This window comes from Tiliqua scincoides, chromosome 3, assembly GCF_035046505.1.
Source record: "Tiliqua scincoides isolate rTilSci1 chromosome 3, rTilSci1.hap2, whole genome shotgun sequence".
Taxonomy (NCBI): domain Eukaryota; kingdom Metazoa; phylum Chordata; class Lepidosauria; order Squamata; family Scincidae; genus Tiliqua; species Tiliqua scincoides.
Window position 1 is genome coordinate 14,471,873 of NC_089823.1, and position 23,728 is coordinate 14,495,600.

At 44.8% G+C, this 23,728-nt stretch overlaps 1 protein-coding gene across 1 annotated transcript in view; it reads left to right on the plus strand.

The window, feature by feature from the left end:
- The window catches only part of AMOTL1 (angiomotin like 1), a 73,611-nt gene that overhangs the window by 31,834 nt on the left and 18,049 nt on the right, over nt 1-23,728 (plus strand). Inside the window, exons 5-8 of the mRNA XM_066620731.1 lie at nt 3,565-3,709; nt 7,881-7,970; nt 12,664-12,809; nt 15,694-15,843. Coding sequence (XP_066476828.1) covers nt 3,565-3,709; nt 7,881-7,970; nt 12,664-12,809; nt 15,694-15,843 — 531 coding nt within the window. The remainder of the gene's footprint in view (nt 1-3,564; nt 3,710-7,880; nt 7,971-12,663; nt 12,810-15,693; nt 15,844-23,728) is intronic.

Below are 23,728 nucleotides of genomic sequence, written 5' to 3' on the forward strand. Positions count from 1 at the left end.
GGGGGGTGTTATGGGTGTATGCAGTGCTTTTTTTGTGAAAAAAAGGTGCAGGAACTCACGACTTGTTAATCTTTTATTTATTTATTTATTTATTTATTTATTTATTTATTTATTTATAAACCATTTTTTATTGGAGAAATAAAATATTTTTTATGTGCTTCCCCCCTAAAGATGAACTTCTGAGTAGACATGCATAGGATTGGGCTGTCAATCTCCACATCCCCTTCCCTCTAGCTACTTTTTCTACACATGGGGAAAAATACTGTACAGGTGCACTTGTAGTGTGTAGTATGTAGTGTGGCACTACTTTGAGGAGAGGAAGCAGTGAATGGATTCCAAAAAATGGCTTACATGAGTTCCATGTAGTAAAATTACTCTAAGCAACTGTGGGAGTAAGAACAAAAAAGAAATTCTTACATGAGAGGGGTCCTTAGGTGCGCATAGAAACAGCTATTTTTGCAAACAAGCTATTAAATATGGTTTAATTCAGGTATCAGAATACTCTGTGTCTTTGGGAAGGTGCTTGGCATGCAATTGTATGTTCTCTGCTGCCCTGAGCAGCTGCTTTGCATTGCTGGAGAGGAGCTGCAAACGCTGGCTGGCGGAGGACATGCTTGTGGGGAAAGGACGAGGAAGATCTCTGGCAAGGCTGGACAGCATGTTGTACACATGTAGAATCTCCTTTACGGACACGGAGTAGAGCTCATTACAGAGCCTACTCCATGGCGGTGGTAGCAGCGAAGAAATCATTCTTCTCTGCTACCATTGCGTCTTCTGATAGCCGTCCGGCAGAGCTGTTCCATGTGGTGCGGGGCCTCCTCCATCGGGCCCCGCCAGTGGACCAGGAGGAATACACGGTCAGCTGCTGTGACGTGTTTGCGCAACATTTTGCAGATAAAATCGATCGCATTCGTTACGACTTGGATGCCACATTGACAATGTCTGATGATGTCCCCCTGGCAACTGCTTGTCCAGTGTTGTGGGATTCTTTTCAGCTTGTGCAGCCTGAGGATGTGGACAGACTCCTTTGGAGTGTGAGGCCGTCTGCCTGCCTGTTTGACCCTTGCCCAGCTTGGCTGATAAGAGCTGCCCGGGGGGGACTGGCTAAGTGGACGGGGAGGGTGGTCAACTCTTCTTTGGGGGAGGGGACACTGCCGCTTGCTTTGAAGCGGGCAGTGGTTCGCCCCCTCCTGAAGAAGCCCTCCCTGGATTCCAATGTGTTGAACAACTATCGGCCAGTCTCCAACATCCCGTTTCTGGGCAAGGTAATTGAGCGGGTGGTGGCGGCCCAACTCCAGAGGGTCTTGGATGAAGCGGATTATCTGGATCCTTTTCAATCTGGTTTCAGGCCGGGCTTTGGGACGGAAACTGCCTTGGTCGCCTTGGTGGATGACCTACGCCGGGGACTGGACAGGGGGAGTACGTCCCTGTTGGTCCTGCTGGACCTCTCGGCGGCTTTCGATACCATCGACCATGGTATCCTTCTGGGCCGATTGGCCAAGTTGGGAGTTGGAGGCACTGTTTTGCGGTGGTTCCGCTCCTACTTGGAAGGTCGGTCCCAGATGGTGGTGCTGGGGGATGCCTGTTCGACACCCTGGCCCTTGAGGTGCGGGGTGCCGCAGGGCTCAATTCTGTCCCCCATGCTATTTAATATCTACATGAAACCGCTGGGAGAGGTCATCCGGGGGTTTGGAGTGGGGTGTCATCAATATGCTGATGACACCCAGCTTTATCTTTCCTTTCCTCCAGACTCCAGGGTGGCGGTTGAGGGCCTGGAGCGCTGTCTGGAAGCAGTGAGGATCTGGATGGGGGCTAACAAGCTGAAATTAAATCCGGATAAGACAGAGGCTCTCCTGGTTCGGAAATCCTCGATGCAGGTGCTGGATTATCAGCTTGCTCTGAATGGGGTTGCACTCCCTCTGAAGGAGCAGGTCCGCAGCTTGGGGGTCCACCTGGACTCGCAGCTGCTCCTGGATTCCCAGGTGGCGGCTGTGGCTAGGGGGGCCTTTGCTCAGCTTCGGCTGGTGCACCAGCTGCATCCGTACTTGGATCGTGCAGACCTGGCCACGGTGATCCATGCTACGGTGACATCGAGGTTAGATTATTGTAACACGCTTTATGTGAGGCTGCCCCTGAAGACGGTTCGGAAACTGCAATTAGTGCAGAATGCGGCGGCCCGTGTGGTCACTGGAGCTAGGCGGTTTGACTCTGTCAGCCCGCTTCTCCGGGGGCTACATTGGCTGCCCATTCGTTTCCGGGCCCAATTCAAGGTGCTGGTTTTGACCTTTAAAGCCCTATACTGCTCTGGGCCAGGTTATCTTAGAGATCGCCTACTCCCGTACAATCCGGCTCGTCCTCTCAGGTCATCAGAGAAGGCCTTTTTACAAGTGCCGCCGCCTAAGGAGGTACGTGGGGCGGCGGCAAGAAATAGGGCCTTCATAGTAGTGGCACCAACGTTGTGGAACTCCCTTCCCCTTGACTTGAGAATGGCTCCCTCTCTTGAGTCCTTTCGGCGAGGCCTGAAGACCTTGTTGTTTAACCAAGCCTTCTGACGTTCTGGCCTTTTTAACATCTTTAATATATCTTTTAGTTGCTTTTTTACAGGCCCGATTCCTCTAAGAACTGCTGTTTTATGCTCTTTTATTCTGACTCTTCTGACTACTGTTTTTAAGGGTTCTGCTAATGTGTTTTTTAATATGTTTTTGTCTGTGAAATTATGTTTTAATCTGTTTTATATGTTGTTAGCCGCCCTGGGTCCCTTTTTGGGAGAAGGGCGGGATAAAAATAAAGTTTTATTATTATTATTATTATTTCACCTGCCCTTAGCATGTGAAAACGGGTGCAGATGTATATCTCTGCCAGGATTAAGAGCCCAGTCCTAGGTATGTCTGAAGTAAGTCTTGTTCTAGTCAATGGAGCTTACTCCCAGGAAAGTGCCTAGGATTGCAGCCTAAGAGCCCAATCCTATGCATGTCTACTCAGAAGTCCACTTTAGTGAATGGGGCTTACTGTGGATAGGATGGCAGCCTTAGAGTCCAATCCTGTGCCTGTCTACTCTGCCTCTGTTTTGCTCCCCCCCTCCTGGAATGCCTCTGAAGGGGAGGGGCCCCTGCAAAAAGGTGCCAGAACTCCGTCCCCCCACGTTCCATTAGAAAAAAAGCCCTGGGTGTATGGAAGATGCTAAAAGGTTTTTGTGCCCCCAGGTGCCAGATATCTTAGTTACGCCAACTAGATGAACCAGTGGTCTGACTTGAAACCAGGCAACTTCCTGTATTCATATATCCAAGACAGAGACCTTGGTATAGCCCTGCGCTTCCAAGGTAGATGTGGAGCTCATGGTTTACTGCAGCTGCAGGGTTTTGAATGCCTGTGAAGGAGTTCCACTTTGGCATCATTGTAGGAGAGACTTCCTTCAAAATCATGCTAGTGGGAAAGCTGGCAGCCCTTTTGGCCACCACACAAAACTCTCTTTCAAAAGCTTCAAGCCAACCACAGACTGACAGGCATCCCCGCTGAGTTGTTAATGGAAAGTCTCTCTCTCTCTCTCTCTCTCTCTCTCTCCAGTTTGAAATAGAAATTCAGAGGATTTCAGAAGCATATGAGGATCTTGTGAAAACTACTACCAAGAGAGAGTCCCTAGACAAGGCAATGCGAAACAAACTTGAAGGTGAAATCAGGAGACTTCATGATTTCAACAGGGACTTACGTGGTATGTGCTTTAACAAAGCATCCTTTAGTTTCTCAGGTTGTTTGTATCTTGCTCCTAAACTAGAGGCAGGCAGCAGGTAGATTGTGACTTTGGTCCTGATAAAGAAAACACAGTTCCTACACTCATAAGTATCCTGTGCTTTATTGCTAACTCTCTGACCAACACTCTCTTAAACAATCAATCTCCAGATTGCCGTGTCAGAAACTGAACTGTTTTCCATCATGACTTTTACAGTTGTGGGCAACGCCACCAACAGGATTTTCTGAGACTGGTTCAGAATTGTACTTACCCCCTCCCTTACCTACCTTCTGAAGAAAATTGAACCCTCCAAGGTTGAGTGTGCTGCATTAAGTTTTTTTTTTTTAAAAAAAGGGTGACATGTATGCAATATGCATTTAAATGAAAAATAAAATGGTGTGCAGTGTGTACCTACATAGCCCTTATTTGGACTAAGAGATACCTTGTAAGTGGTGGCTATCTTATATGTAGCAGGGGGGAGCATCAGTTCCCTCCCAGGGACTATTTACTGATGTCTCTTTTGCATCTTTTTTAGTTTCTGAACGCGTTGGGGGCAGAAAATCCTCTTTGTTTTGCTATGTTAGCCCTTTGTAAATTTTTGTTGAAAAGAATTATAATTTATTGATTCATTTTCCCATATAAACTACTTTTGGGCCTCTTCAGCCTAGAAAAGAGACGCCTGAGGGGGGGCATGATTGAGACATACAAAATTATGCATGGGAAGGATAAAGTGGATGGAGAGATGCTCTTTACACTCTCACGTAACACCAGAACCAGGGGACATCCACTCAAATTGAGTGTTGGGAGGGTTAGGACAGACAAAAGAAAATATTTCTTTACTCAGCGTGTGTTAGGTCTGTGGAACTCCTTGCCATAGGATGTGGTGACGGCATCTGACCTGGATGGCTTTGAAATGGGATTGGACAAGTTTCTGGAGGAAAAATCCATCACGGGTTACAAGCCATGATGCGTATGTGCAACCTCCTGATTTTAGAAATGGGCTATGTCAGATGCAAGGGAGGGCACCAGGATGCAGGTCTCTTGTTATCTGGTGTGCTCCTTGGGGCATTTGGTAGGCCGCTGTGAGATACAGGAAGCTGGACTAGATGGGCCTATGGCCTGATCCAGTGGGGCTGTTCTTATGTTCTTAACTACAATTCCCAGAATGCCTTGCAGGTCTCTTGTTATCTGGTGTGCTCCCTGGGGCATTTGGTGGGCCGCTGTGAGATACAGGAAGCTGGACTAGATGGGCCTATGGCCTGATCCAGTGGGGCTGTTCTTCTGTTCTTAACTACTTCTTTTGTTGAAAAGCAGTATATATGAATATTCTTATTTATTGTGATAACAATATTATTACTATTAATAATAATATTATCCGTGAAGAAGAAGACATCAGAAGCAGGGAGTAATGCTCAATGAACATTGCAATTATCAATTGGGGGGGGGGGATAGCAGGTCATATTGGGTATAGGTTTTCCAGTGTTTGGCTAACCACAGCACCACCTGTTTGCTGTATCCTCAGACCACATTGGCACAGGGATAGTGGTTTTATTATCAGCAAGGTTAAACCTGTTGTAATGCATCAAGCTCTCCTGGAAACCGTAAATTACATTTTCAAAATTTTACAGAATTTCATCAATGTGTTGAAAAATTGTGATTTCTCAGTATCATCAGTGGAAACCTTGGGGTTGTGGGATTCTTAACTAACTTAACTAACTAACTTAACTAACACAATTGGAGTTGTGGGATTCCAAGCACATGCAGCTGCATGAAATCTTTCAGTCCTGTGTTATACCAGTTGATCTTCTGGGGTTTTTTGGCTTTATGTTCCATTTACTCTGGAATGCTGTTATCAGGTAGCCAACTGAGGGCCCAATCCTATCCAACTTTCCAGTGCCAGTGCAGCAACAATGCAGCCTTGAGGAAAGGGAACAAATGTTCCCTTACCTGGAGAAAGCCTCCATGATTGCCCCCTCTCTGCAGGATGCAGCACATGGGCAGGAGGTCTGGTCTAGAGGGTAGAACCTCCGTTAGCCCGAAGATAACATCAGAAGGTCGTCAGTTCGAGGACAGTGGCAGCTCCCTGAACGGCTGAGAATGGCGAGAACTTGAAGCAGCTAACAAGCCCAGCTGAGTGTTTCCACCTGCTCTTGGTGTGAGCAAGAAGTGTCTTGGCTGCCCTCCATGTGAGAGATGGAGCCGCTTGTCAGCCTGCCTGGGAGAACTGGAGGCCAGAAGTGAGACCAAACTAGGAAGATCCATTTTGAAATGTTGTTGGTTCTTGAAAGAGAGAACCTCTATGATTGTAAAAATCCCCTTGAGGGATTTAGAAACTCCTGCCTATGTAAACCACATTGAATAAAGTCAGAGAGTAATCTGATGACCAGAAAGGCGGTATATAAATACCTGGTTTGTTGTTGTTGTTGTTGTTGTTTATTATGCCCTGTTGGCATGGCTGCACTGGTGCTGGAACATAAGAACATAAGACCATAAGAACATAAGAACAGCCCCACTGGATCAGGCCATAGGCCCATCTAGTCCAGCTTCCTGTATCTCACAGCGGCCCACCAAATGCCCCAGGGAGCACACCAGATAACAAGAGACCTCATCCTGGTGCTCTCCCCTACATCTGGCATTCTGACTTAACCCATTCCTAAAATCAGGAGGTTGCGCATACACATCATGGCTTGTACCCCATAATGGATTTTTCCTCCAGAAACTCATCCAATCCCCTTTTAAAGGCGTCTAGGCTAGACGCCAGCACCACATCCTGTGGCAAGGAGCTCCACAGACCGACCACGCGCTGAGTAAAGAAATATTTTCTTTTGTCTGTCCTAACCCGCCCAACACTCAATTTTAGTGGATGTCCCCTGGTTCTGGTATTATGTGAGAGTGTAAAGAGCATCTCCCTATCCACTCTGTCCATCCCCTGCATAATTTTGTATGTCTCAATCATGTCCCCCCTCGAGCGTCTCTTTTCTAGGCTGAAGAGGCCCAAACGCCATAGCCTTTCCTCATAAGGAAGGTGCCCCAGCCCCGTAATCATCTTAGTCGCTCTCTTTTGCACCTTTTCCATTTCCACTCTGTCTTTTTTGAGATGCGGTGACCAGAACTGGACACAATACTCCAGGTGTGGCCTTACCATAGATTTGTACAACGGCATTATAATACTAACCGTTTTGTTCTCAATACCCTTCCTAATGATCCCAAGCATAGAATTGGCCTTCTTCACTGCCGCCGCACATTGGGTCGACACTTTCATCGACCTGTCCACCACCACCCCAAGATCTCTCTCCTGATCTGTCACAGACAGCTCAGAACCCATCAGCCTATATCTAAAGTTTTGATTTTTTGCCCCAATGTGCATGACTTTACACTTACTGACATTGAAGCGCATCTGCCATTTTGCTGCCCATTCTGCCAGTTTGGAGAGATCCTTCTGGAACTCCTCACAATCACTTCTGGTCTTTACCACTCGGAAAAGTTTGGTGTCGTCTGCAAACGTAGCCACTTCACTGCTCAACCCTGTCTCCAGGTCATTTATGAAGAGGTTGAAAAGCACCGGTAGAAAATTGGATAGGATTAGGTCCTCAGAATATAACATTCATTCTTATAAAACACAGCTAGTCCATGGGCTAGTTCAGCCCCTAATGCAATTTTACCCTTGTGGTTCTAACAAAGAGTAATTAAAGTGTGGCAAATGTTTTCTCACAATTTCTGTCATAAGGAGAAAGATTTTTTTTTTTAAGTTGTAGAGGACAGAAAAAGTCCACATTTTAAATGTTGCAGCTCTAGACTTAAGCAAGTTGATGCATGCACTCCATAATGAGAAGATTTGCTAGCTAGATGGTGCCAGCTTTGTTATAGCATCTGACCATGTTCAAGGAGATCTGATAGAGCAGTGAAATGTAAGGAGGGTCTCCTGTTCAGTGTCTACAGCATAGAGTTGTCGTTGTCCCCCCATTCAGGTGTTGACCATTCCTATCCTGTCCTTTGGTATGTTCTGTTATTCACTGTTGATCTCCTTCAACTTTATCTCTCATCTGAAGTTCTTTTTATATTGCAGCTGTCGGTGTGCAACTCATTTTCTGAGGTTTGCCTTCAGTTTCACATACAGATATTTATGCTTAAACTATTTCCTGTTTCTGTGTAGAGCGATTGGAGTCTGCCAACAGGCAGTTAGCCAGCAGAGAGTTCGATGGACTTGAAGATAAGGCAACAGAGGGTCTCTATGCCTCTCAGAGTGAGTTTTACGCCTAATGTACATTGGAGATTGTGTGTGTGTTTGTGGTTTCTTCAAGCGTGGAGAAGTTTGTACTTCATTTTTGAGGATTTTTGCAGTTGAATGCTGGTGCCTGCAGACTTGTTTTGCACTACACTTGGGCTATTTGGTTGGAGTTAATGGGAGATAGAAATATGGGAACACTTCGTAGAAATATTTTGAAGTCAGGAGAAAGTCTCAAGAGAGCCAGGCCTCCCGGGGAGATGAAATTTGTCTGTTAATTCTGAGATAATTCTGAATTCATAGAGGTGCAAAGAAAAGGGAGAAAATAACTCCTTATTTTAGGAGTGTGAGTTGACCTTCAAAAGGCCAGTTCATATGTTACCATAGCACTGAGAAAGCTGCTTCTCAGGGGCTTTTTTTCCATGCCGCTTTGGCAATATCTAAATGAGCAATTCAAGAATTGATCTGCTGAGTCAGGCTGGGTTTGTCTTCCAGCAGTGGCTAGCTGCAAAAACTCAGGAGCAGTGAATCAATGCAACAGCTGTCCTTTGTCTCCAGCTGCATTTTGTATTCAGAGATCTAGTAGAGACAGAACACCATTAAGAGATCTATTCTCCATGAAGTGGCCCAATTCTCTGAAGGTAGAAGTCATACCTACATTTTGTGGCTGTGAAAATTCTATAATTATGCATTCTGTGAAGAAGCACTTCCTCTTGTCTATCCTGGGCTGTATGGGTGGAGTGAATTATACTAGTCCCTGAAATCATCACTCAGCCCCCTCAGGTGAAGAAACATTAGTATGGAAAAGAACTAAGCTGTTGGCGGGCTGGAGCACAACTTCTGTGGAGCTGGTATGAAGTGTCCCTAGTTCAATTTTTGTTCTTTCCAATTAAAGAAGCTTAGGTTGCAGGACTAGATCTGGAGAGATATGGGTACATGTACCACCTCTGGGCAGCTTTGAAGAAATATTTGCTTGTTCTTGAAGAGGTCTGTCTACAACTTTATGACACGCTGTTATGAAGCTGTTTACTACTTAGTCAATTCATCTGGTTCAGTGTTGTCTACTCTGACTTAAAGCAGACCTCCAGAGTTTCAGGCATAGGCTTTTCCCTGCTTTGCTACTTAGAAATGTCAGAGATTCGACCTGGGGCCTAGTGCATTCAAAACATGTGCTATACCACTGCTATGCCACAGTCACTGAGCTGTGGCTCTTCCCTTGTGATTTGCCAGGTGCTTGGCAACTTCTCTGCTTGGCGCCCTTTGAAAACAGGAGGTTGACTGAGCCCTTAACTGACTTAGGGCACAATCCTATCTTGCTCTGGAACAGGCAAGCCAAGAGGCTTGCGCTGTATCCAATGCAGGATAGGTGCCCAAAGTGGCTCAGCCAGAGGTAAGCCACCCTGGCCTCAATGGGTCTCCTTGGACTTGCGCCACCTCCTGAGGTGGCACAAGTCTGAGGAGAGCGGAGTGACTTGAAGGCACTCTGTGCTGCTTGAGAATGGGGGGTTGGGATCCGGCATAACTGCTGGGTCCCAGCCCTTCCTCTTGCAAAATAAATGCTTCTGTATACACACCACTAAAATTACTGATGCAAAAACTTGCCCTTCTCTCAGCCACGTTGCAACCAACAACCTGCAGCATCAAGCAAATATAGTTCCTCAGGACAGGATAATATAAAATGGCAAGGATGTTCGGCATGATTAGCCCATCTAGGTCAGGCAGCAAAATGCTAGAAATAGGAGCTAAAGTATTTCCAGAAATAGAAAGAGGTGTTCAAGTGGGTCATTTTTATTTATACTCAGATACCTATGGTTGGGTTGTGTGTGTTCCATCTTTACAGTCACTCTTTTGACTATAGATGGAATTGGATGGAACTGTAGATGAAGTGGATGAAACTGGGCTGAAAGTTCTCAAGGTAGCCGAATTTATTGTGGTTGTGGAGGCAAAAGGGGGACTGAAACTCCTTATTCCCTTTTGGTTTTCTTCACTGCCATCTGGTAGCTTCCATTTCCCCCCCAGAAGCCCCTTCTGCACAATACCACGTCATGTCTTAAGAGTGCACAGAGTAGGTTTTGGTAAAAAAATTATATCCACTGAGAGGAGCACAGTACTGTCATTGTATGTAGAGTAAGTTTTACTCCACAGTTTGCCCCCACCCCCTGAAGCATCACCAAACCCATACCCCTTTTTGCTGCCTATATATTTAACTCCTCTTTTTCCTCCCCTGAATGGAGAAGTGCCTTGAGAGTAGCTAGTAATGTACCTCAAGGGGTAGTCCCACCTTGTGCAGGATGGCACCACTCTAGATAAATCTTACTGGCCTCTCTGGGATATTGGTGCCATTTTGAAGACTGTTCGGGCCCAATTATATCCAACTTTCCTGCTCCAGTGCAGCCTCAATGCAGCCCCAAGGTAAGGGAACAAGCGCGACTACCCCAGCTTCTGTGGCTGCCTCCCCATTACAGGATGCAGCACACGCCCTGTTGGAACAGCTGCTTGAGTGCTGGAAAGTTGGATAGGATTGGGCCTTTCCTCAGAGGCAAGTGATTAACACAGGTGGGACAGTGAACATGTTTGTCACTCATAATATTTGCAGACTCATTTTGCAAGGCTGCTGTTGCTGATCCAGTTCAACTCATTGCTTCCTCCTGAGAAGGGCTCTGCAGACACCATCATTGGGCTGCTTCTGGTTAGGGGCCGTGCAACTTTGATATTCTGCCTGACACCCCTGGCTAAATGCTTTCTCCTTGCTTTTATCTGATAGTTGATGCTTTCAGAGCAGCCCTTGTTAGGATAACAGGTTGGGACACAAAGCCATAAATCTCAACTAAATTAGATTTTGATTTGTCTTGTTTGGCAAAATTATATTACAGATGAAAGCACCAGGAAAACTTCCTGTCCCCTTGTTGCATGGAAAATTTATTTACAGTGCTCTCACAAGATGTTTCTATGGAATTATTTTTGTTATGTCTTTGCAAAACAGAATGAAAGTTAAGAAGAGGCCATGTTTAAGTCTGTGAGCCTGTGTTATGTCACAAGGAAATGTGGCCATTGCACTTAGCTCATGAACGCTCCTTGCAAAGAAATAAAAAAAAACCCCACAAAACTATAAAGTTGGGGCAATTGTGGTGGGGTTTGGAGGAGCACATGGAGAGGTTTGACCACTCTGCTGACTGCACAAAGAGGCACTTTTCCAAGTGGTGCTCCTCTTATATTAGCAGGAGAAGAACTGTCCCAATTCACCCCAGCACAGTGTCTTTTCAAGCAGCTGTTGCTGGTGTACCTGCACCAAAAGGGCTATTCATCTTTTTAGATTGTGAGCCCTTTTGGGATAGGGAGACACTTGCAGCCCAATCCTAACCACACTTTCCTGGGAGTAAGCCCCATTGACTATAATGGGACTTACTTCTGAGTTAGACGTGGATAGGATTGGGCTGTTAGTTATTTGATTTTCTCCACTTTGTGAACTTTTGTTGAAGAGTGGTATATAAATATTCTTATTATTAATAATAGCAAGGAACCGGGATAGCAAGGATAATAGCAAGGATAACCTCACTGCAGACTGGATTATCCTTGCTTTGAACTCTGAGGCTCTGTGATTCATCCCCCTGATCCTGTTGAGGGGTCTTTCCATTTGTCAAGGTCAGGAAGTCTACAAGCAGCCAACCTCATACTGCCTGTTGCTGAATGAGCAGGCAAAGGTATATCTAGTAACCCATTGCGCATTCCTGGGCTTGAGAGTTATTCAGGAATGTTTGGCAACAGCTGAAGCTATGCAGATTCCTCTATGTTTGGATGACTCACAGCAAAGCTCACTTGAATGGTGCAAGGCTAAATAAAGAATAGCTGTATTCACTGAAGAAGGATGTTGGTACTAGCAAAGCATCTTCAGAATCAACAGCTGGTAGAAAAGAGCAATAACCCATATCAGCAGTTTTTATATTTTAAGAGCTAGGCTGGTGTAAACAGGTGGAGTGTCAGAGCTGGACCAAGAAAAACTAGGCTCAAAACACAAACATACCCATTCAGTTATGAAATTCACTGTGCTAGTCACTGTCTCTCTAACCTACTTTGCAGAGTTGTTGTGAAGGATATAGTGGTGGGAGGAGACCAATTACATATTTCTGAATACCAAAAAGGAAGGTTGGGATTCAGAATAATTCATTAATAAATAAATACAAATCCTCTGCATTTTTAAGTGGTCCCCAAGTTCACAATTAAAATTACAGTGAAATGCTGAAGAGCTGGAAGTGTGTGTGAAGTTTCTACTACACACTGAAGAAGCACGCAAAACATTTTTTCAAAATAAGTTTTCAAATTGAAACTGAAAAACAGCTTGCCTCATCAGTAATGCAAGCAGCTGCGTGAAAATGTTAAAGAAACCTCTGGCTGCCTGTGTGGGGTTCGCCCTTATGCGTGCACATAGTCTCATTGGATTGTGACCAGATGTAGCAGCTGAACTGTAATCCGAAAGACTTACAAGTGTCCTCCCTTGAGGCTGGCTGTAAAGTTGGAAATGTGGTGTGCTGAAAATAACAAACATGTTGGAATAGCAGACCTCACTGCAAGAAATGTTTAGAACTTCTAACCTGCACTATGACAATCAGCTACTATAAGACCATGAAAATACTTCTCAAGTTACCTCTGGAATGTGGCCTAATTTTGTGAATTGCTCTGATGCACCTGACCTTGTCTTCTGTCTCTCTTTCAGACAAAGAACACTTGAAGGAGAAAGAGAAACTGGAAATGGACCTAACAGCCATGCGCTTGACCAATGAGGAACAGCGAAGGCACACTGAAATCCTGGACCAGGCTCTGAACAGCGCACAGGCCAAAATCATCAAACTAGAAGAGGAGGTGAGACTGTAGCATCCTTTTGCCTCAATTTAACCGTTCTGTCTCACACACTCGCATGGTAGTATTCATGTCTGCAGCTGCTCCGACCATGTTTTCTCAGAAGCTCCACAGAGTTCAGTGGGGCTTAAGGATAAATCAGATGTGATGTTACTCTGGATGGGAACTATGGAGGTGATAGGTGGTCTTAATCCTGCCCCCACTACATTCCTGATCTAGGTTGTCCCCCTTGCCCACTTGTGCTATTTATGCAAGTAATAAAAGCGGTCATAGTAGCCAGTGGGAGCCTTTTTCTTGTGCAACTATAGTGGAAGTGGAAAAGGTGCAGAAGAGAGCAACTAAAATGATTACTGGGCTGGGGCACCTCCTTATGAGGAAGTATACAGTGTTTGGGGCTCTTCAGTCTAGTAAAGGGGGGACATGATTGGGACATACAAAATTATGCAGGTGATCAACAGGGTGGATAGAGATGCTCTTTTTCCTCTCTCATAATATCAGAATCAGGAGACATCTGCTAAATTTAAGAGTTGGGAGAGTTAGGACAGACCAAAGAAAATATTTCTTTACCCGGCTTGTAATTAGTCTGTGGAACTCCTTGCCCCAGGAAGTGGTGATGGCATCTTGCCTAGATGCCTTTAAGAGGGGATTGGACAAATTTTTGGAGGAAAAGTCCATCACGAGTTACATGTCATAATAGGTATGTGTAAGCTCCTGATTCTAGAAGTAGGCTACCTCAGAATGCCAAATGCAGGGGAGGACGCAGGTTGTATCTTGCTGTCTTGTGTGCTGCCTGAAGCATTTGGTGGGCCACTGTGAGATACAGGAAGCTGGACTAGATGGGCCTTTGTCCCAATCCAGCAGGGCTCTTCTTATGTTCTTAATATGCAGCGGGCTTGACTGAGATGAGGACTGCAGTAGGGGGTAGGGCTATCCCCCCTCACCGTGGTCTCAGATCAGATCATGCCTCCCCCTTGTATCATTTATATAAGAAAAAGAAATCATGCTAGGGCTAATGGAATGATTAATTTCATGTCTAAGTTTGTCCCTTACTTCCAAATAAGTATCCTTAGTTTGGATCAGCTCCCGAATAGTTTTCATCATGGGAAGTGCATGACTAGCATGAACCAATTAGATACCGAGCGCCTATGCCAAAATGCTGCTAATTCATTGTGGCACCATTAATAAACATCAAACTGTGCTTGTTGCCTTCCCCAATGGTGGTGGGGACATCTAGGGGATGGAATGACCTGTAGTGATTGGTTAATCGATTTTAGCTGGTTTTAGGTTCAGGGTCTAGCAGCGTATTCCAGTTCCCCTTGTTGCCTGGTGGAGCTGAGATTTCTGGGGTAGATGGTTCTGATTTGAAATCATTGCTATTGGAGAGGCCTGAGGGTCAGGTCATGACGCCCAGTGCACCCATTAAGGTTTGTGAGAACCTCGGGTTAGATATTCTTTTGAAAAATCCAGTGACAGCTCTCTTCCACCTTTGCAATGCAAAGATACATACATTACAGATTGGAGCTTATTTAAATGGCCTGTCTCTTTAAATGACTTCTGTCAGTGGTCCAAGAAGTCACTGAAGAGGAGGATAATTCTGCTGATGCTAGAGAAATGGAATGCTGATAAATGGGCAGAAATGTTGGGTATGAATGGCATAGAAAACAGTCACTATGGCAGACCTGTAATCAGTACATGGCACACTTGGGCAGCTGCCAGTGCTTCTGGATCCAGCAGGGCCTGCTGCTGTTGCCTGCGCTTGAGAAAGACTGGGCCCATTCACCATTACACTGGCTGGCACCATTTTCCCCCCAAATGCCCCCAGTGTAGCATTATTTCAAGCCTTTATGGAAGAAAAGATGGGGCCTTTTTTCCTCACAGTATGCTGGAGTTGAGAACATCGGTAGGTGAAAATAGTGTCAGGCAACTGCCAAGAGCAGGAAAAGAGATTTATGGTGCTATGTTACTCAAGTAAGTAAACCTTCATAAACATTAGAAGAGCCCACCAAAGCATACCTCGCTGAGGCCTCAAACTTGGAGGCTGTGAGCTGTGGTATAGAGGTGGGGAGGTGTAGAACTCATCCTGACCATTAAAATCCCACCAGTTGCCAGTCTTTCCATCTCAGACATGAGGGCTAGAAACTTGTCTTTTAAAAATCTTATACCCAGTGTTGTGGTCAAAGGAGCTAACTCATATCCTCTCTAGTCAAAAGACTGAAATCTCACACTCAGTGGTGTGGCTAGTGCATCTGGCACCTGGGGGCACATAAGTTCATGGCACCCCCATACACTTCTCCCCGGGTCTCAAAGGGACTTCTGGGTCCCTTTGGGGAGAAGGGCGGGATAAAAATAAAGTTTATTATTATTATTATTATTATTATTATTATTATTATTATTATTATAAGGTCTTTGAAAGACTTTTCAGTTTTTGGCAAAAACTGGAAGTACCTTTCAGAGGCCTTCTGAGGTGCTGGGAGGCCTATATGATTATATTTTTGCCAAAAACCAGGCATGCCTTTCAGAGGTTTCCAGAAGGCCTTCTGAGGCTCAGGGAGGCAGCGCATGGCCTCTGTGTGCCTCAGAACACCTCCCAAATGCAACGCAGAAGGCACTTCCAGTTGCATCCGGGAGGTCTCTTGACACCCCCTCAGGTATGGTACCCAAGGCCCTGTACCCTCCCAGACCCATCTTAGCTATGATACTGCTCAGACTGCCAACAAATCTCTAGTATCTTGGACACTCTTTTTGGTCCTGATGCCTGAGATCTGAAAATGGGCAATGGCTTTTGTGTACATGAAGCACGAGCTCTAATGTGAAGCAAGCCCCTTTTGCATCATTGTCAGTGTCTCTTTTAATGACATCATGTCCCCTGATGCGGTTCTGCCCTCAGCTGCGAAAGAAGCAGGCGCATGTGGAGAAGGTAGAGAAGCTTCAGCAGGCACTGACGCAGCTTCAGGCGGCCTACGAGAAGCGAGAACAGATGGAGCTTCGGTTGCGCACGAGGCTGGAGAGAGAGTTGGAATCTCTGAGGATGCAGCAGGTGAGACAGACTGGGGGTTCTGGGGCTGTACTTTTTCCAACTGTGCCTTTAGGTCTTCAGTTTACATCCATGGTGCTTAGATTTTATTCCAAAAAGTATGTATTAGGAGTCCCCAGGGGCAGATGAGAGTCTGCCTGTGTTTATTCAATTACTGGTTTATGTGAATCTGTATGCCAGAAGACAGGCTCATGAGACTAGCTTTTCGTGGGCGAATGGAGCTAAATTCTACCAAATCAATTACTTGACTTTGGAAAACAGCTCATTTGATCCAATTACAAGGCTTTTCTGTGAACTACTTCATAGTAAACTTGTTGACAGCTGCCAAATTAAAATTTTAAAAGATGCCTTAGGGATATTTTTACGCAGACGGGCCTATCCTTATTAGTTTGTGTTAAAGCAATACCCTGGCACATGGTAATGAAATTTCATTATGGTTTAGAAAACTGTATGCTAGGTCTGTCTTAAGATTACCCTGAGGATATCATTAACTTTGTTGAGATTTTAGGCATTATTGCAAGGTACTTTTAAAATTTACTTTATTGCATTTGTGTGGAGGAGGAACCTGAAGACATACCATACACTATAAGATACAATGGAAAATTTCCCATTGGCACCTTCCTTCCTGGAGCAAACCAGCTTTGGAGAGGGTAGTTTTCATTGGGATTGCACCACAGGATGAATGGGTTAAACCCAGCTCTCCCCTACACCAAGGTCCCTCACCTGTTCACTGCTGCTTTTTGCAAAACAACTCCAGGATGGAAGCACAAGGATGCGTTTAAAGTCATGTCTGATTTGGTGCATTTGCCACTGTGCTACACTAGCTCTGTATATAACTCTGGAGAGTACAGCCTTATCAGAAGAGAGACAACAATTTTATTTCAGTAGGGTGAGGAGCAACTTGCAGGCAGCTATCATCTTTTGAATTTCACATTAGTATGGTAGTCCCCATTCCAGCCAAGCTTCCACTGTCTAACTCTGATTGAAAATAATGGGAAGTGACTTGTTCCACTGGTTTCAGATGACTTGGTGCCAAATCCCATCCAACTTTCCAGCCCTGGTGTAGTTGTGCCAATGGGGTGTACGCTGCATCTTGTGGTGGGAGGGTAGCTATGGAGGCCTCCACAAGGTAAGGGAACATTTGTTCCCTTGGCTTGGGGCTGCACTGCAGCTGCGCTATCATGAAACTGTTGTTTCATGTAGGTCTTTACTTTCCTTCATTGGTATTAGAGTGGTTGCATTTCCTCAGGAGTAAAGGACCCAAGTGAGAAGGATTGGGCTTATTAGTATGGAAAATAAAACCCTGTGGAGAAGGGAACTTTGTTACCTCCTTGGTTGGATGGGATTTGGAGGAGGAGTAGCTGGGTGACTGTGAATGAAACTATTTCTGACTGTGTTAGGGTTTTTAATCTTTTCTTTGCAGCTTTTCTTGGCAAGTTCATAAAAGGGTTTTGCCTGAGGGGGAGTCCTGCAGGTTCAGGAGCCTCCTTTATTTTGTAGTGCTTTTGTTACCTGCATATTGAATTTATAATATTTTAATTGTTAATTGGATCTTAATAAATCCTGTGTTTCATGTTCCCTTTTGTTTGGATCTTATTGAGAACCCTGAGATTATTATATTACTCCCTTCTTTTAGAGGAACCAACGTGAACCCTGACACGTAAACTTTGCAGCACCAGTGCAGCCACAATACAGCCCTGAGATAAGGGAACAAATGTTCCTATACCTTGAGGAGGCCTCTGTGAGTACCTCCCCAACACAGGAAGCAGTGCATACCCTATTAGCACAGCAGCACCGACGCTGGAAAATTGGATAGGATTGGGCCCTTAGTCAGGGTCTTTGGTCAAAGCAGTCTGTTTGGGGTGAAGAGGCAGGAATTGTCTTGTTTTGTCAGATACCAGAGATAAGCTGAGTGGTGGAAAGATGCTGCATCTGATCTTGTGATTATGGATACATGTAGACTCCAGGGAGGCAAATTCTGATGCAGCTATTTAAATGCCGTTCTATTTATGTCCTGCCAGGTTCTCAGCAAGCCTTGCACTAGGAGCCAGAAATACTTTCCCATGTGTTGTTCTTCTGTGCTTTTTTCCATCCTTGTGTATTTGGTTGGGGATACTGACCTACATGCATCCAAAATTATCCATTCTTGCCAGACGTGTGGCAAAACTCCACCTAAGAGGGTTAGTTTTTAAAGAGTACAATGATGTTGAAAGGTGCATGAACAAATGGAATCCTTGGAGCCTATGATCTGACCATTGGTCGATCTAGCCCCGAACTGCCTGCTGTGACTAGCCTTTCCCTAGATCAAAGGCCCTTTCAGTGGACGATGCCCTGGATTAAACTTGGCACTTCCTGCTTGCAAAGCCTGTGCACTACCGTTGAATTGTGGTTCCACTCCTTCAGCATGTTTTGCCTTTATGACTTCTTGTGCTGGTGAAATAAAGTTCACAGAAACAGAGGCATCGCTCATTGTGTCACCCCCATGTTGGTCCTCCTCCTGTACCAGACCATACAGAACAAATTACAATATTGTACACACAGTCTAAATGCAGTGGCATCACCAGGGTTGGTGTCACCCCATTAACTTGATGTATATATTTTAATATATAACTGTACAGGTCGCCCAACAAATCCGTAACCAACAAACAACTAGTGGGCAACTTGATGACACACACGCAACTGAATGAGAGTTCTAGTGTTACCTCTGGCACATGGAAATGAGAGCTGACACATACTAACACCTTATCGGTTCCATGCTTTGTCATAATAATACCTCATTGGCTCTCGAAACAATCAGTCTCATAGGTCAGTTTTAAGTTAAAGAAATCTATGTTTTAATACATAAGACAGTTGTGTTTTCCTTTTCTGGTTTTGGCCATAACGTTTGGTAGAATACAGATACTTCAACACGGTTTGTTTCATTGCATTCTACATGAAATTCTGCATCAAATGATATAACATGATGTTATTATTCCAATATACCAGGATTTTATAATTTTTGCCATTAGGGGTGTCACCTCCTCTGAGTGTGTCACCTGGTGCTGTCTACACCCCCACACCCTTAGCGATGCCGCTGCACATAAAGACTTCTTTTAAATTGTTTGTAGAACTGACCACTGACTAAACAATTTTTTGTTTGACTAATCGTGTGACTTGATTAACATTTGGCATACTACCAAAGTTCACTATAGATATCAGTTTGATGTATTGAAGGAAATGCAAGATAACTTTCAATTTGATAAGCAGACTGGTTCTCGTTGTTAGAAGGAAAGCCTGTTTTAAAGTTTCCTTCAGCATTTCATGTTGCAGTGCAGTGGCCTGTGGCTTAGTGGCAGAGCACATGAATTGCATTCAGAAAGTCCAAGTTTTTGAATCAGAGATGTTTTAGCCCACGATTCTCCTCTTCTCCATGCTTCCATTCCACTCCCATCTTCTTTTTGCATTCCAGAGAGCAAGATGTAAAGGAGGAGGAACAGTGGAGGCAAGTGGGAGGATATAGGTAGACACCCCACACTAGTCTGCTGCCTGAGGCAACCACTTCAGTTCCCATCATGGATGGGCTGGCACTGCTATTTGTAAAGCAGCTTCACATGCTTCTAGTGAGTCTAATTACAAATTTTTTTGCAAAAGTGTATAATGACAACTCAACAACTACTTTTTTGCTTCATGGACTCTGTGCAGTTCCACATTTAGAGGTATTTGTGTAGGGGTCATAGTGGAGAACCTTCTGGAAAGCTTTGACAAATCCAGAAAGGTGCTCACCTCCCAGCCTCCCCCTCTCTGGATGCATCTTTTTCTGATTAGTGCATGAACAAGCATGACATGTCAGAACAGCTAAACAGCAACTGAAATTGCTGTTTAGATCAGGGAATTCAGTTAAATTTGGATTTGGAATACCCCTTTTACTATGAGGAAAGGACAGAGCATGTGGGACTTCAGAGCTTAGGAAAAAAAAAAGATGGGGACATGATACACATTTATCAGCAAAAAATGCTAGAAATAAATTTTTCTCTTTCTTCCAAAATGCTGGAACTTGGAATCAGCCAATGAAACTGATTAGTTTAAGATTCAGAATAAGTGAAAGAAAGTATTTTGTCACCAAGCATATAACGGAGTTGTGGAATCCATTGCCACAAGATGAAGTGGTGGACACCGACCGTTATGAGGAGAGGCTACAGTGTTTGGGGCTCTTTGGTCTAGAAAAAAGTCACCTGAGGGGAGACATGTTTGAGATGCACAAAATTATGTAGGGAGTGGATAGAGGGATGTTATTTTCCCTCTTGCGCAACACCAGAAGCAGGGAACATCCACTAAAATTGAGTGACAGGAGAGTTAGAACAGACAAAAGAAAATATTTCTTTACCCTGCATGAAATTAATACTGTTTTAGCTTGGTTCAGGCCTTGCAATGCTACTAGGCCTGAACTGTACATATTCATGACACGCTCCCCTTTTTGGAAGAGGGGCTAGGAGGTTTAACACCTTCAGCCACTCTTAGCTAACACATAGGTCAGGGTACTTCTTATACTGAACTTATTCTACAGTTACTACTAAGCAATACAAAGCAGGGTTTACTACAAGGTAATAAGCAGTGAAAGCTATAAGACAGTTTGCATTACCAGCATCATACACAGTGAGGTTACATGGAAAGTACTTCACCTTTCTTACTAAGACAGTTACGTTACTACTCATGACTGGTGTTTTGCTGATTTCTGCTATACTACATGCGAGACAAGCTTCAGCAAGACATCCAAATTCACATACAGCATAATGTGTCTCACAAGGCAATAGTTTTCTACTTAGATACACCAGTGCATGTAACATCCTCTTCAGATTCCTGTAAAAGAACAGGGTTTAGAATCTTTATTCTTTCTCTTGAGAGCAAATGCTCTTTTTGTTTTTTCTTCTTGTCCTTTCTTGTTGCTGAAACAAAAAGGGTTAAAACAAAGATTGCTGATATTTTGCACTCTGTGCATGCTCTGAGGCACAAAGATTAGGAGGGTTCCTCCTGCTTTTCTTTTCTTTAAGAACAATGCACTTTACTTTCTTGTATTGCATACATGAAAAACCTAGAACGTTTTAAGGAAACATTGTTACTATTCAAACTTTTGTTGCTGGCTACAGTGGCAGGGAGTTCCAATGGCCACCGTGGTCTATTGACTTTTAGCATCAAAACACAAATGTTATTGTGTGGGCAGGAGGTCTGGTCTAGAGGGTAGAGCTTCCGTCTGCCTGAAGATAACATCCACAAGGTCGCCAGTTCGAGGTCACTGGCACCGTGTGACCTTGAAGCAGCTGACAAGCTGAAGCCGAGCAATTCCATCTGCTCTGAGCGTGGGAGGATGGAGGCCAGAATGTGAAGCCAGATCGGAATGAAACACCTTGAATGTAGTCGTTCTTGAAAGAAAGAACCTTCTTTGAAATTGTAAAAATCCCTATTTAATAGGGATTTAATAAAGCCTGCCTATGTAAACCGCCTTGAATAAAGTCTTGAATAAAGACCAAGAAAGGCGGTATATAAATACCTGTTGTTGTTATTAATATTAATATTAATATTAATATTATTGACATTTTAATAGGTTTTCCAACGCATTGAACACACACATGGTTTAGTCTTTGCCCCAACATGATAATGTCTTCCTTTTTGGGGCGCTGCTAAAAATCTTCCACTTCCTATTGTTTGTTTATCTCTAATTTTAGGCTTGGAAGTCATTTCTTCTGCTTTAGCTTCGTAGCTGATGGAAGAGATGCTTGAAGACACTCTTCCTTTTGCTGCTTTAGAAGCTTTGGTTTGACCAGATGGATTTCTGCCTGCTGGAGCTTCTCTAGTAGACTTCCTTTTGACAGCTTGCTGCCTGTCTAACACATCACAAAAATCTTGCCCTAAAAGAACTGATGTGGGTGTGTTTGAATGTACAGCCACAACACGTGTACCTTTCCAACCTTTAAATTCTAACTGCACCTTTGCTTTAGGTACAGAAATCTCAGGACTCTCATAAGGCTTTACTCTAAAAGTTTCTCCAGGCAAAATGTGACATTCCTCCACCAAATTTATATGAACTGAGGTCAGTCTGGCCCCAGAATCGATGTGTCCATGTATCTTTTTTCCATTGACAGTTAAATTAACCTGATGTTTGCTAGCATGGTTTTTTGAGGAACAGGAAATATGCATCATTGGGGCCACTGGTTCTGAGGTCCCATTTGTTGTCTTAGCAACTGGTAGAGAGTCTCTATTGTTCTCTGATATGGCCTTGCTCTTCCCCCCACCTTCTACAGCTCTGACAAGCACTTGGGAAACTCTTGGGACAGAGGAGTGGGCTGTCCCCTCCCTCTCTCCCTTCAGGCAACTGCTGAGGTTAAGAGCAGGCTCCCCTTCTTCATGGGATTCACTAGGGTCCTCCCTTGGGGCATGGCTTGCCACCCGTTGTACCCTAGGCCTCAATGGGTTACTTACAGTCTTAGGGGCTGGAGTTTGCACAGCATTTCTTGGGACATTTTGGGAACAGAATTTTTTCAGGTGGCCTGCCTGACCGCATCCATAGCAACGAAGATCCTTGTTTGTAGAGGCTTCAGCATTCCTTGGAAGGTTGTGGAAGTCAGCTGGCTTTTGGGGCCTGGCTGTCTCTCCTCCCCCTCCTTTCTTTGCTGGTGGTTGCTGAAAGTTTTTAGGCTGTGCATACGGTTGACTCCTGGTGTTGGCCCTTTGAAGCTGTCTTCGTGACACAATTTCATCGGCAATTCGTGCAGCTTGAAGCGCATTAGCTGGTTGACGCTCTGCCACCCATTCTGACAAGTTGGGTGGTAAATAGGAGAAAAAATGTTATTTTGCCACCAACTCTCTCCACTGCTGCGCAGTTTCTACTTCCGCTGTCTCAGCCCAGGTGGTCAAAGCTCTCTCTAGGCATAGCTGGAAGTTTGTATAGGATTCCTCTGGCTTCATTTCTGCATGGCGAAACTTCTGCCTTGCCATTTGCTCATTTATGGCCAGGTTCTCCTTGACTAAGGACTTAAATAGTTTGTAATTGTGCCTTTGTTCTTTAGGCAGTCCCGCTAGTATGTGTGCTAGCTCTGTACCTACACATTGTGGGCGCAGTATCCTTAACCACAAAGTTTTAGGCACATCTTCACATGCCTGTTCAAACATAGCCAGGTAGGACATTGCATCCCCATCACTGACATACCTTGGAAACATGCGTCTGTCCCATTGCTCTGTGAGATGCGGCCTTTGTCTTCTCCGGTCCTCCATTTGCATCTCTATAAGGCGTTGTTGCATGGCAAGAAGTTGAGCCCAGTCTCCTGCTGTGGGCATTGCTGCTCCTGGGGAAACTCCGGCAGCATTCCCTTCCCCCGCTACTTGTGCTGGCGGTGAAGCAGTTGGTGCAGGAGTGGGTGAAGGAGGTTTCTGCATGCCCAGCCACTCACCCTTTTGTCCTTTTGCAACAGTCTCTTGCCATAAGCCTTTGTCTGGCAACTTCCAAGAATCTTTTCCACCTTCTGCATCACTTTCATCAGTCCATTCCAACTCCTGTTGAAATTTTAGAGCAGACCTGCTGGCAGCTGTACTTGGCATGTTGTACCTCTGCTGATTGCTCTGGTTCTCTCGACTCCATGACGCACGTGCTTGGAACTCTTGGAACTCCACGAGTTGAGCTTGGTGCATCCCTGAGTGTGCTCTCAGGTGCCTCTCATCCTCCATGGTCCTCGGTGGTACAGACTCAGATCTGTAAGCCCTTTCCAACAGGCTTGGGGATTGGGACTCCAATATGTTGACTGGCATTGGTCCCACAGTCCCTTCCACCTCTTCAACAGCATACAACTGATCTCTGTACATCATGTTGCTGTTCTCTATCCTATGCTAGTTCTGCTTAACGTTGCTGAGGCAGAATAGC